We start from the raw sequence: 14,259 nt of genomic DNA, 5'->3' as shown, positions 1-14,259 counted from the left end.
AGCACAGGCTCCTTCACACACTCTCTCGCTCCCACTCACCGGTCATGTCGGTGGCTGTCCTCTGTCGTGGGTCATACGGGCACTTCCCCTTCCCACACTCCGTCTGCCCTGGGCCCAGGACCAGCCTCTCGCTCTGGGGGAAGAACACGGTGAGGTTAGGGAGGGGAAGGAGGAGGGTCACTCAGTATTGCAAGGTGGAGCAGAGCAAAATGAATCAATTTGTTTTGTACTGTAGATGCTATCCCCTGAATCAAACACTGCAAACCTTGGGGGACTGCATTACACCACCCCTTCATTGAAATGATAGAAAGGAGCTCTTTAACTGCACAGTAATTAGCAACCATTCAAATACTTTATTAATAACAGGTGCTGAAAAAGCAGTTATTAAGGATCATTTCTGGATTACATCATCACAGGAGGACTGTGACTGCACCTGGGTCTCTCAAGGAGTATATTCATCACAGGAAACACACACTTGATCAGTTTAGCTTTTTTTTTTTTGTTTTGTTCCGAAAGCTAATGGACACAGTCTAGACTGAAACGCTTTTGGCTTGTAATGAAACGCATTAAAAATGTGAGCAATGCAAGTTCTTCAGGTCAATGCCATTTATCAACGCTCTGAATTAAGCACCCACATTGTCTGTACATAACTCATGCCAGGTCGGCCACTCCAGAGGAAACAGAACAAGTCAACACCCATTGCATGAGTTTCTGACAATCCGTGATTGTGACAGGTGTCATCGGGTTCTACTTCTGACTGGGGATTTTGGCTTACAGTACCTGCACTGACTGCACACAGCCAGGGGATGTACTGTCCAGTAGATCAAATGAAAAAAGATCTGCAAAGTTTGCATGTGATTGTGTGACGTGTCATGTCCACTAGACCTGATAAAGCAGAAGGCTCTCAATGACAAGCCTGGACCAACGTGTCCCATCCAGACAGTCTCCAGGGTGCTCCTGAAGTGGTAACCTTTATAGAAATCCTGCATAGAAACCCTGACCACTGGACTACACATGGACAACCCCCCCACATATAAGCATTGTGGCTTTGGTAACAGGGCATTCAAATTGTATTGGCTAGCAAATGTCCAATTACAGTCTATTTAAGACCAGGCCCGTGAAACTGGCCCATGGATAAAACGAAATATATCAAAATAATCATGATCTAAATGTGTCTCTAAGCTCTGATAACAAGGTGCAGCGAGCTGGCCTGTCTGTGTTCTGCATGTTCAGATGAATAGAGTGAAGGAGGTGTTTGTTTGTTTGTGTGTTCTCTAAACAGAAAGGCTTTGCGATTGGGTTTGAAGTTCAGAATTTGTGAGCCGGTTATTGAAGCCAGCGGTATGTATCTGACCCTCGGAGAGGGTTCTCTCTGAAATCTCGAGCACTGAAAGATCATTATTGAACACAGATGGGGTTTGGGTTTATTCCAGATTTCTGGACACTTCAGAACACGCACAGCAAACCCCCTTGTTCTTCACACGGCAGCGAGCTGACAACCTGCCTGCTGTGCAAACGTGAAGATGGATTCAAGGTCTGTGAGACTATTTATTGGCACGTGAAGGTGCACAGTGAGCCAAGGCTAGGGGCGAGGCGGTTTCAGAGCAGGCAGAGAGAGCAGGCTAATGTGTTTTGTGCTTGGATCATTTTTATAAATGCTGTGACAGGGAGAGAATGAATCTCCCTCTCGACCTGTGAGGGCGCTGCGCTCGAGGGCAGGTAGGACCTGAAGCTGTTGTACTGTCAGGTATACTCCTCGTGGTCAGTACTGCAGTGTGCACTGATTGGCTAGATTTTGGTGCAGTGTACATTGATTGGCAGTGCAGATTGTGAGGAGGAGCCTGGCAGTATGTAGGAGAACAGTTTTGGGGCGTTTGCGCTCGAGTGTTGGGCCGCATTGTGTTTTTGCAGCCAGCTTTGTGCTTACATTGTTGCAGACTAGAAGGAGTGACGTGAAGGATCAGCGCAGAGATCCACGCTCCGTAGAGAAGCTGCTGAGTGAGGACCCCTGTGCCGTGCTGCCTGACCCTGTTGCACCAGCTGTGTGAAAGATTCTTTGTTTTGGAGCGTGTGAAAGTGTTCGGGACTTGTTAGTTTATTATTTCTATTTTCAGCCTGAGCTTCACCAGGGCTAGTTCTGTTCAGGGTGTTTATTTTTGTTTGATTGTAATAATAAAAGGCACCCACACGGGCGTTACTCTGCATCTCCTGTTGTTGACGTCGCTCTTGTGCAACCACTCACCACGTGCGGACAGTGCCAATAAATGTTACTCCACCTTCTTCAACTGAAAACTAAATAATATGTTCAATAGAAAATGTAAATTATCTTCCTATATTTAGTGGACAATACTTAGTAAAAGAAGGGCAGCTTAGCTTGGGTCAGAGCTGGGAATATCACATATCTTCTTCTTCTTCTTCTCCTTCTTCTTCATTTTCAGTGACTGGTGTTTCAGAAGCATAAAGCCCTCCCTGTGACCTCAGCAGAGCTCTCAGAATCATGTCTAACTCAACGTACACCAGAGTGTAACCATAAGCCTGTCCCCCTGCAACACACTTCAAGAGTGGATATGATGATTATATTACCAGACTCAAAATGAATGAAGATCACACAGAAGATGTCATGTAGCGTTTGCAGTTCCGGAGGGAGATGATGAGAACACCTCACAGCGTCTACTTACACTGCGGCTGAGCTGAAGATTGAAGTCTAACACTTCATACTATTTACTTTTGTTTTTTAGAGATACAATTTCCAGTCAGCGTGGATAATAAAATAAAAAAAATGAGTTGCCTCTGTTAGAGATTTAGCTTTATTTAGTTTTCCATTTCCAAGGTGACTTTTTTTTTTGATGGGGTGTTACTAAACTTCAAGGTCAGTCCACCAAGGTTTCAGCAGCTGCAGAAGAGTGGCTGTGCCGGTCTCTGATTGGCTGCTGGTGATGTGTGCACAGTGTTAAACAGGACGCTGTGACGTCACTGCTCAGACTGCAGTGGACGCGGACATTCAGCCTGAGTGAAACGGTGCCAGAGAGTTAAATAAAACAGCACAGTGATTAAAAAGGAAGGGGGGGGGGGGGGGGGGTAAACTGTTATACTTTATACTGTATGTGACATCAAATCTACGGTACAGTATATGATATACGTTATTATACTTTGTGTCGACAGTACTAGCATTGAATATGAAACAGTAAGTAAACACTACAACTCACAGTAGTTTGTATAACAATTCATATTCAATTCTGATTTGCATTCATTCAAACCAGACAACAGAATGGGATGAACTACAGTAGGGTTGGTTCTTTCATCTCAGCAAGAAGTGGCACCGCACGTTGGTCTGTGTACCAGACGACCAGGGTTCGATTCTAGGTTATGATATTAAGGAGGAGGCTGCCGTCGTCGTCTAACACTGGTTTAAATTCTTTCTAGACGAAATCCTGAATGAAAAAGTTCAGACCAAAATAAAAAAAAAATCCCAAAAATACAGAAATGAAAAAAAATAACAATAATAATTGACATCTTAAACAAATCCAGTAGCGCAGAATATTTCATTCCACTGAGTGTGTCCCACAGTCTGAAGTGGGATTACCGCAGATGTATTCAATGTGTTGTGTTCATCCCTGACCCCGGCACACATCAACCCTCAGAATGTTCCGTGCCTCTTATCCTCACCAGAACATATTACAAGTAATTTATAAAAATGATGAGCTGGAACGAGAACACACGCGGCACATTTTAAAAAGGCTTTTCAAGACAGCCCTTGGTAAAAAGCAGTGAAAATCTGTGAATGATTCACTTCATTTATTTCATCAACATGTCCTTCTATATTCTCAGCATCCTAACAAGGTGCAGATCTGAAGGAGTCGTGCAGTCCACAGCACCCTGGCTTCACAGCCCTCTGTAGCAGGATGTTTAACTTCAAAGAGTGAGCGTCGAATTGCAACATCTGTGCTATTCTGTAATGCAGGGCTTGTTTAAGGAACTGGATTAAAAACATACACCAGTACAGTGCATCGTTTGTCACCTTAGACACACAACAGTCTGCCTTGTATTGCCCTTGATCTCAAGACTTAATCTAGAAAACTGCTTCCTTGTGGTACGGTAAAAAAAAAAATACAAATAAAAAAGAAAGGAAGGTAGGAAGAGAGGAATTGTGGCTGGTTTGAGAGGCCGCCTAGCTCCCATAACCCAGCCCAATAATACGGCACCTTTTTAAGGTGTGCCTGGTCCAGTATGGTGACTGATCTGAGTTAGCAACGGCAACAATTGTCTTTACATTTCTATTGCAGGGACCTTCCTATGTGTTCTTTGCACAAATCTACCTGGCAGGGGTGGGGATGCAATGTGTCTATGGCAGTCTGGTCACTTGGGCTGTACAAAACAGCAGAGGTTTGCCATGCAGTGCCTGAGGGTGGGGTGGGTGGGTGGGGGCATGGATGATGGTACTTACCCGGTCGAAGAGGGCAGTGTGGATGTAGGCACAGCGCGGGTGGAAGGCTCCCGTCCCGCACACATACAGGTGGGTCTGGTTATAGAGGTGGAGAACCCGCAGGAAATTAGCACAGTCCAGCTGTTGAAGCAAAACACACACACACACACATATATATATATATATATATATATATATAGATAGATAGATAGATAGATAGATAGATAGATAGATAGATAGATAGATAGATAGATAGATAGATAGATAGATAGATAGTTTTCTTACAGTGCATCTGTATACAGACAGGACTGCTCCAGACCACCCACAGTCGCTGTCCCGAGTCACTACACAGTACCTACATTCAGGGTTTGTGTTTGCGGTCCCTGTTCACAAGGCTTTAAGGGCCGTTTTAAGGATTTTTTAAAACCCCATTTTGATCATAAAACCTGTTTTTACTTGTATTTCAAAACATCATTTAACCAAACAGAATCTCCAAAAAATCATTCCTGAAAAAAAGTCATGTGAATATTAGATGCCTCAGTCCTTGTCACCTGCTGCTTCTGACGACTTCAAGCGTGTCGAACGATCAGTAAACGTCTTCATATGTCATTCCTTAAATGTACAGTAAATGCCCTCAGAAAACAGATGATGAATGAGAAGATGTACAAACCTCTGGATCTTTCCCTGCCATCTTACACTCCTCAATGCGGTCAGAAGTTGCTGGCCAGTAGAGCTGCGGACACAGAAAGGTTGATTAATGCACCCGGTTATCAGTCAGATTAAATGTTTGTGTAATGAATCTCCTCCTAGCGGCTGACGAGTTCATAATACTGACTTCAGCATAAGAGCCGTGAATTGGCATCTCAGCCCACTGAATTGCATGGAAAGACAAGGGCTGGACGCGAACCACAAACCATACAGTTCAAAGACGAAAGACTTACCATTCAGCTAAAGAGCCAGCTCTGTCGTGGAGAGGCGAGTGCGTGTCTGAGGCTGATATCAGTATTATTAACTCATCAGCCGCTAGGAGGAGAGTCATTACACTGTATGCTGGCATTTCTTATTTACTCAAGCTCAGCCTTACTGAAATAGAGAGGTCGATGCCCTGGCATTGAGGTGCACTGTGTGACTCTAAATAATCCATAAAAGGGGTGTTAACCTCTTGACTTCTGACCATTTGTGACACGTCTGCCTGCCCAGACCCCAGCAACAACAACAAAGACATCATGATAGTCGCCAAGCCCTCTTCATCAAGCCGGCGACTCCCCCGTCCTCCTCCAGTTATAAAACACACCCATTCTTCAATCAGGAACCACTTGGGGAGCTACAGTGAGCTGTGCTGCTGTGCTTTAGGTCTTGTCTCAGGATCAGAAGGATGCATACCTCCATTACCATTCGATGTATCATGAAGTAAAAGTATCATGAATCGCTACACCCCCAGTAATCAATGCACAAATCAACAGGGGATGGAAAACGCCAGCAGGATTGTAGCAAGCAGAAGGGATGTGGTGTTCCAATCCACCATCTGTTTAGCTGGTTAAAATAGAATGGGTTTTGGAAGAACAGTGGCTGAATACCTCAGACCATGGAGACAGTGGGGGGCACTCCACACAGAACCAGGGCTGGGCAGGCACACAGAGGAATGCCATCACCACAGCTGAACTCGGCTAGGAATGATTACTACAACCGCCCAGTGCAGAGGAAGAAGAGCCAACAACAGAGAGGGATAACACAGAGAGCTTGTTATCATAACGGAGGGGGGTACAGACTGATCCTTTGTCAATGTATTAGGGGGACAAGTCAGCTACCAGGGCAGGATAGCAGGGTGTTGGGTTTCTCCTCTCAGACAGCTCTGTAATTGAATTACCTCTGACTGGTCTTCCTCTGAAGATGCAACGTGTTTGTTCAGCTGCCTGCCCTGCCCGGCCCGTTCCAAGTTTTGTCCCTTTAAACGCCCACATTAGTGTTAGTTAGTGTATTGCTACCTTTGAACGGCGCCCTGCGAAAACATTCCGGCAGGAAGAAGACTGGAATATTTTGGAAGAGCAGAGGTCTGGAGGTCTGGCTGCACTCCATAGCCCATTCCCTGAGCAACTGGGAAAGATAGGCTACCGGTAATGTGCTATTCACCGTACTAGAGTCTTTCAAACAAACCCTAACCCTAACCCTAACCCTAACCCTAACCTTAATTAAGATTAGGGTTGGGGCTCATTTAAAATATAAACTCAGTATTCGAATTCTCTCAGCTGTCCCGTCACTGAAAATCCTGGCCTGTCTTTCTGCACCCGTGCCCTTTAAAGACTACCCATATAAATATAACAGTACCATCCACAAACACTATGGCTTCCTATAGTATCTCCTGTAGTATATCATTTGAACTGCACTATATTTTATATGGGTGTATAAACTCAGTATAAGCACCACTTTAGTTTTGGGTAATATTTTGCATGGCATAAATAGCTATTTAATTGCTATGCAATTACCCGTTTAATTGACACATAATAAAATAGGAACAGCGAGTGCCCACATGCACAGCAAATAAAACAGCTCATGTATGAGCTGCAGGAGCCATAAACCACTCTGATAATCTATTGTTATTAACGGTGCAGTTAATCAATCCACACAAAGTTTTATTAGACGTTGATTAAGGTTTACTGTCAGCTGCATGAGAAAATGGCAGTGTTTCAAAAAGCAAGCTAATACTGAGCTTAGCTACTTAGGTCCTGCATTCATATAACAATATTACATTGATGCTCCACCCTCGCTAGCATGCAATTAGCCCAGGGCCCAATCTAATTGTTTTTTTTTTAATGTTTCTGGTACATCTGTTAAACTACTTCATACATTGCATAGCAAAATGCTCCCGACCATCTGTTCTGAACATTGACTCGACTTCCAGTGCCCTCTGATCCAGAGAGAAGCATTATACACCCACCCCAGTGTAACAGCCATTCAATAAATCAATGTGTTAGCCATTAAAAGACAAACTAGTGCCAGTGTTTAGGTAGCGCTACTGAAACCCTAACCCTAGCCAAACTGAAATCCTAATTCCGCAACAGAATTCCCACTCAATCTAAAAACAGGCAGACCTGAAAACGACTTCCGGAACAAAACTGTAGAAGTAATCCCGGCACACCCGGATCCAGCTCGGGAAGCAGCCTGCAGCACACCTCATTGGAGAGGCCAGGGGGTCGAGAGCACTAGTCTGCCGGTAGGCACGCTTGCTGCTTATTTACAGCGGGGGCTGCAGCCCGTTTTACGAGACAATGTTAAAATAGGGGAAATAGAGGGCTTGGTAAAAGCAAAGAAGGCAGAACGCTGGAACGCTCCATGACTAAATAATAGATTCATTTCAGGCGAGGTATGGGGGTATTAAAGCTAAAATTCCATGACCAGGCATGCTGGAGCAGTGATACAGAGCACACATGATTTATCTGAGCTCACTGTTCGCAAGAAAACTTCAAGGTCCTGACTTATCTAGGAACCGCATGTTAACACATGCCGTCGGAAATCACAGTGGAACCTCACAGGACTCCTAGCTACATGTGTGAAAAAAATACAATGTTTGCCCTGTTCTCATGTATTCTCAATAAAGGAGTTCCTTTTTGAATGATATAACTTCATTTCGTGAGGAACTGCCTTAGAATTGCCTTGCCATTGTAGGGCCACTTCAGCATTCCCACTGAAGATCATTTGCTGAGTTTGAATGCAGTTCTCTATAATAAATGGAATGGAAAGAACACTGGTAATGCTATTGTCTCTCGAATTATGAAAGCACAGAAATACTGTGTATATTTATATATATGTAGAAGTGCAAGAACTGTTGCAATGAAGTTGCATGAGAGCAAGATGTACAGTCACTTCATAAAAAAGTCCGAACAAAATAAATCACTTGAGGGAGTTCTAGCCACCCCAAACCCAGTCACTTGTAAAACACGGCAAACCGCCTATTATGGATGAGAACATTATACTGCCTTAGAAAGCAAAAATAAAAACAAATAGAAAGGTAATGACAGACTTGTGACGGAAGGCTGTAATACTTGCAAGCAGGGAAATTGAAGGCTGGAGTAATTAAAGACTGTGGAAAGGGAGGTCAGTGTAATTAGAGGTAAGTGGGGGAACCAAAAGAGCCAGAGAATGTACTGTGGTATACATTAAAAACAAAAGCACTACATAGGCATATTTTAAATATATAGAACTATAACAGGGCAATGTCAAATCAAGTCAAGTATAGTATATCGACAAGGTCTTTATCAACATCTTAACTACTACAGTATATAAATTACCCCCCCCCCCCCAAACTCCAAGCAGCAACGCTGGGAGAGAAGCAGCCAGCTCTATTACCCAACAAATTAAGAGCGATTTGGGCCCAATTAGCGCTCCCCAGCGCTGGGTGGGAGAGGTTATCTGTGATCCCCCAGTAGAAGAGTCCTGCGCTGGGTGAGGCTGTCCCAGGGCACAGCTGTTTAGCGATTTCCCAAAGAACTGCAACACCAGATGCTCAGCACAGCCACAGTCTGAATCACCAGCCAGTGTGCAGGTCCTGGTGACGCAGTGGCATACTGCACAAACAAACGAAATTAGTTTAAAACAATCACATCTTAGCCCTAGCAGCTCAAAGTTTCTTTTCATAGTCAGTTTCTGGCTTTGGTACACCCCGGATGAGAGGAAAATATTCTTCAAATCTGCTTTTAAAACACTGCAGAAATTATTGTCGTTGATTGGTACTCAGTTGTAAAAGTGAAGGAAGGGCAGCTTTTCATGGTTTGAAACCAACACGTTAATGAAAGGATTTATTGAATACCTGCTGATAACAAAATACTTCTTAAAGGCAATTCCGAGTGTTTGCACACCCCTGCTGTAGACTGAACACACCCTCTGTCCTAAGGGACACCTTTTATTATGAATCTGTAGCGTGCAACCAAACAAAAAAGTTTCACTGCCAGAACAACACAGGCTGTGCCTACCTTCTTGAGCCCGTGGCTGATGTTGTCCAGATTCGTGGACACCAGGTGGTCCTTGGTGGCAGCGTACAGCTTCCTGCTGTCTTCGTCCACGATGATGGAGTGCAAATCCCCAGCACTGAAGGGCAGAGGCACCATCCTTCCATTGCGCACCAGCTCTGCAGAGACACACCACCACAGACACTGAGCGAGGGGGCAAGGGGGGATTCATAAAAACCACTGGCTTTCAGCTGGTCATACTGATCACAAGCAACACATTTCTACAGGATACCACATACATTTTCACAACGCCTTAATTCTGCAAAATGACCAAGATTAGATAGCCCTGGCAAAATGAAAGTTTACTGAAGTTTACAAAATGCCATCAAGAGATAGTTGAATGACGTCCCCAGGGACTGGTCTTGCTGGTTCAAGAAAAAACACAACCAGTATTTCCTTGTGCATTCTACAGTCCACTGTGAGTTGTCTACACCCATGCTGGGATGCAACGAAATTAGTGCAGGAAATGATGTTACAAATATAGAACCTTTCTGGATAGCATAAATGCTTTGCCTACAGGCTCATTTACCCTGGAATGAGCGCCCGACCATTAATCACTGTCACCCAGGACCTGAATGAACTCACTGGCCTTGCACAGAGGGAGAGAGGGCGGGTGGGGAGGGCAATGGTCAGGGCAGTGTGCTCATCGAGAATGGATTCCAGAACAGGATTCGAGACACCCAGGATGATGTATTGCTTTTTCCACTTTGACAGCGCTGCAGACTGATGTCCACTAATTATGACCAGAACAGGCGTAACGTAATGAAGGCTGGATTCAAACGAGAATTGACAAGGCCCCTCTGGGTACATGTGACAAGGCAGGCACATTCTCAGTGACAAATTGACGGGCTGCTTGCAATTATTCCCCAATCTGATTTTGATTGGCTCGTTCTCATTAACGAGAGGCATGGGAGCAGTGAAAGCACCTGTAATGGGGTCTGGCAGCAGAGCCCTCTCTGGAGGCAGCCCTCTTGTAACTGCTTGGTGCAGACAGAGCAAATGAGAAAGCTGGTCAGTCTCAAAGCTATTGGTCCAGTGTGAGGCTCGCACCAGTTTGTATAAAATACACCACTCCAATTCCATGCCACTGTACTCGGGAGCATAGTTACAAGAGCGGGCTATTTGTGTTCTGCATTACAACCAGAATGAAAGTGCAAGTCGAATGGCATCATGGGTAAAATGGCGCCACCACCATGCTGTGTTATGACAGGTTCTGCGGTATAAAGGGCTGTCTGATAAGGGGGAACGCTGTGCAAATACGTTTCCCAGACTTTCACTTGGCTTTATTACACCATGCTGTGCTTTTACTGCGGTAGACTTTTATAAGGGAAAGCAATGACATCATAAGAAGGATCCCTGCAGCTCAGATAGAGACGCCTGTAGGTGGCAGCACTCTCCCCAGATCCAGCTCCCAGAGTGACAGTCCGGGTCAACGCTCCCCTGATACACGGGAACTGGGAAAATGAAGGATGAACCAGCTGGAACCGTTCAGAGACACAAATTACCCCAATAAACAGAGCTGTGAGGAAACGCTGGCCAGACACTGCAGAACCGCCCTGCCCTCCCCTCCCCGACACCGGGGTCCCAGGATTGACCAGGGTCACGCAGCGTCCCCTTAGCAATAGGTCCACCACATTCTTCACACATCACCAGCTACACTCCCCAAACCTCCTTTTTTAATCTGATTCATTTTGGCTGTTCTGACCTTGGCATCCCTGCAACAACAACCACAAGAAGAATGGCAGGAGTGATATAAAATAAAACCCTAATGTATCTGTACAGCTTTACTTAAAACAGCACAGATTGGCACCATCAATCAAATATACTGAAATACAAAAGGTACATGTCTTTTATACACTTTCTTTGTTCTGGACATATCTGATAGCATTAATATACTGTGCTCCTGCACACTGTAGAAGTCAAGCATTTCCACTGGAATCTGATACGGTGCACACGGTATCTATGGAAGATTGAAACAAAAAAGATTTTGCATGGGAAGGAAATCACAAGGAGCTATTTACTTTCAGTAGAAATGAGGATAACTTCCGATCCTGTTAATAACCTTGACTGTCTGGAAGACCAGGATCCCCATGATGGTTACAAAAGGAATATCAAGTTGTACTTTCGACGACAAGGCAAACATTGCGGGAAAACATTATCATGGTGGTTTAAATAAATATATATAAAATATATTTTTCCTGTGAATGCAAGATTTTCTAGTGTCTAGACTGCAAACTCACCCGAGCCTGAAGACTCTACTGCTTGTTTTTGGGGAACACCCAGCAACACCCACACTTTAATTTAACTGAAAGAGACTCTCGAGAGCTCTGGGACACGGTGCCACACACACACTCGCCATGCAGGGTAGCTGTGAGATGAAGCAGGAGGTCCAGGGTCATGCCCAGACACACACCGGCAGGATATTGGAGTTCCATTCACTGCTGGCTTGGTGTAACAAGACTATGTCACCTCATTCATGCAGACTTTATTACATTAAGACAAGGGGATCCCTGTGTTCAGCAGCAGCCACGACCCTGGATTCAGGACCTGCTTTATTCTTTAAACCCCCACCTGGTGGAGTGCCTTGACTCTCAGCTCCAAAGCACTGGGTATCACAGAGCCAGCAGAGCTGCAGCTCAGTCCCTCCCCGAGTCAGAACATTGATATAACTGAACATTCCAAGCATTCTGAACGGAATTCTGTTTTCCATTAACTCCAGTGCTAGCAGCAGCAGCATCAAGCACAACACAGGATGCAGGACAGCGCTTGAGTTTGGATACCGGTAACCGCTGTGAACTCATGCATGCTTGATGACTATTTGGGGGGAATCTGTGTATAAATCAGCAAAGGCCTTACAGTGGTTTCCCATTCCGCTATAAAAGCACAAATGTAGCTTTGTGAGCCCTAGCAGGATGGTTGTGGTGTTGGGTTTACAATGCGCTGAGGGACACTGGATTGACAGGGGAGGAAGGAAGCATACAATACACCACAAAGGGAGGACTCTTTTCAGACCCGATTACCGTTAAACGTTTTTTTGTTGGCATGGACCTGTAAGCTGAAGGCAGCCCCAAGCTCGACCTGACGATTGCAGAGTGAAATATTTGAGCAAGACGGCGGGTTGAAGCATTGCAGCATCTGGCTGGCTCCTGCTCAAGACATAATCATCGCAGGGCCATGCGTGTTCAATTAAATTAATACAAGGGCTTGTACAGATCTAAATCCTGCCTGTCTCCAGGGAGAAGGAAAGCAGCGATTAGCCATGCTAATAATACACATGTACAATGAAATGTTACACAGCATTTAGAAAGGTTTGGCTCGCGTACGGCACCTTTCTTCTTTAAAATGATAACTGGTGTTTGATAAGAAACCCTTCCACATCATATCATTGATATTTTGAAGTACTACTGTAAATAGGGGTGTGCCAAGACTTGTACTTTTCGAGTAATTACCTTTGAGAAGTATTTGTCGGCAGGCATTAAAATGAATCTGTGCATTAATGTGTTAATTTATTTTTAAAAATCTGTCCTTCCATCACCTTTACAATTGAGTACGAATCAATGGCAATTAACTTCCACACTTTTTAGGAGCCGATTGGAAGCGAACCTCTTGATGAAAGGGGTATTTGCTTTCGTGGGCTGCTACAATAGTTTGGCTTGTCCTGCTTGCTTTGAGAATGCTACCCGGTGACGTCAAATGACATCATTAAGGAGTAAGGGGTTAATCAGCCTGGCTGGGACAGACTGCAGCGGATATTGGCCTTCCTGTTTACTCCCCGGCACACAACCTCTGAGCCCTAATGAGCTGCCCTCGCAGAAACCTCCCGCCAGCCAGATCAAAGACAGGGCCAGCCACCTTTAACCCTGGGCCGGAGCTCTGGAGTGACCAGGGGGCACTAAAATAACCACTGCATTGAGCTAAATGCAGACCAGTACTACTCCGTCACCGGACTTTTAACCCTGAGAGAAGCACTCCTTTATTTTTACAGCATGTAAAGCTGAACTCCCTTTAAATTAATTTACAAAAGTGCATTATAAATGAATTAGCGTCCTGACCGAGTTCGAGGCCTGATGTTTAAATGAAATGCTCGTTCAGCAGACTAGGACATTGCTGCAGTTTGACATTTTTAAAGACGCCTCCCAGCTTTGCATCAATGTTTACATGTAAGACTTGGAAAGACAAACCAAGGCAATCAGTTAACGTTGTAGCTGCGGGGGTTGAGTCAGCGCTGAAGAGCAGAGAACAGGACAAGCATCCCCAGCTGAAAGACGAAGAAGAGAGCAATGTGGGTTTAATGAGCACGCTCATTATCCCTGACCCTGCCTTTAATGACCTGCCATTTCCATTGCAGAATTGGTTGAACTCACCCAGCTGTTATACGATTTCCCAGTTTAACTGTAACTTTACCGTCACCAATCTGTGATCCTTGCCAGCAACACCAGGACAATTACCACCTTCTACCTGGCTGACACATTCCTTTTTTATATATTGAAAACAATATATAGTCGTTTTTGGGGTGTTATTTTCTTCAATACTCATCAATAATCCACTGAAACAACAATGGTATCTTTATCAGTGTATTTGAAATGTATTTTGCTGTATATTATTGACATACCAGCACTATATTGTTTAATTCGTACAGTATAGTGTATGGTATATATTGCACAGACCCTGATTAGCACTAGTTTTGGATGACCTTACTTAAAATAAGATGATCTAAGATTAGTGCTACTTGGGAAAATCACTTGTGAAATCAAGCAGCAATGTAATACACTGCATGCTCTGTGAATGAAAGAATACTGTTTCTCTGTGTCTCTGTCCTCACCTGATTCTAAT

The 14,259-nt window shown here is 44.5% G+C and overlaps 1 protein-coding gene across 1 annotated transcript in view; it reads right to left on the bottom strand.

Annotated features, from left to right (window-relative positions):
• The window catches only part of LOC117963549 (semaphorin-3A-like), a 50,002-nt gene that overhangs the window by 22,230 nt on the left and 13,513 nt on the right, over positions 1 to 14,259 (bottom strand). Inside the window, exons 3-6 of the mRNA XM_058988296.1 lie at positions 9,391 to 9,545; positions 5,094 to 5,156; positions 4,445 to 4,564; positions 40 to 133 (exon numbers count right to left, since the gene is read on the bottom strand). Of these exons, the coding sequence (XP_058844279.1) occupies positions 40 to 133; positions 4,445 to 4,564; positions 5,094 to 5,156; positions 9,391 to 9,545 (432 nt within the window). The remainder of the gene's footprint in view (positions 1 to 39; positions 134 to 4,444; positions 4,565 to 5,093; positions 5,157 to 9,390; positions 9,546 to 14,259) is intronic.

The sequence above is a fragment of the Acipenser ruthenus genome, chromosome 16, assembly GCF_902713425.1.
Source record: "Acipenser ruthenus chromosome 16, fAciRut3.2 maternal haplotype, whole genome shotgun sequence".
Classification (NCBI taxonomy): domain Eukaryota; kingdom Metazoa; phylum Chordata; class Actinopteri; order Acipenseriformes; family Acipenseridae; genus Acipenser; species Acipenser ruthenus.
Note: the sequence above shows the minus strand (reverse complement) of the source record. Positions and strands in the feature narration are given on the sequence as shown.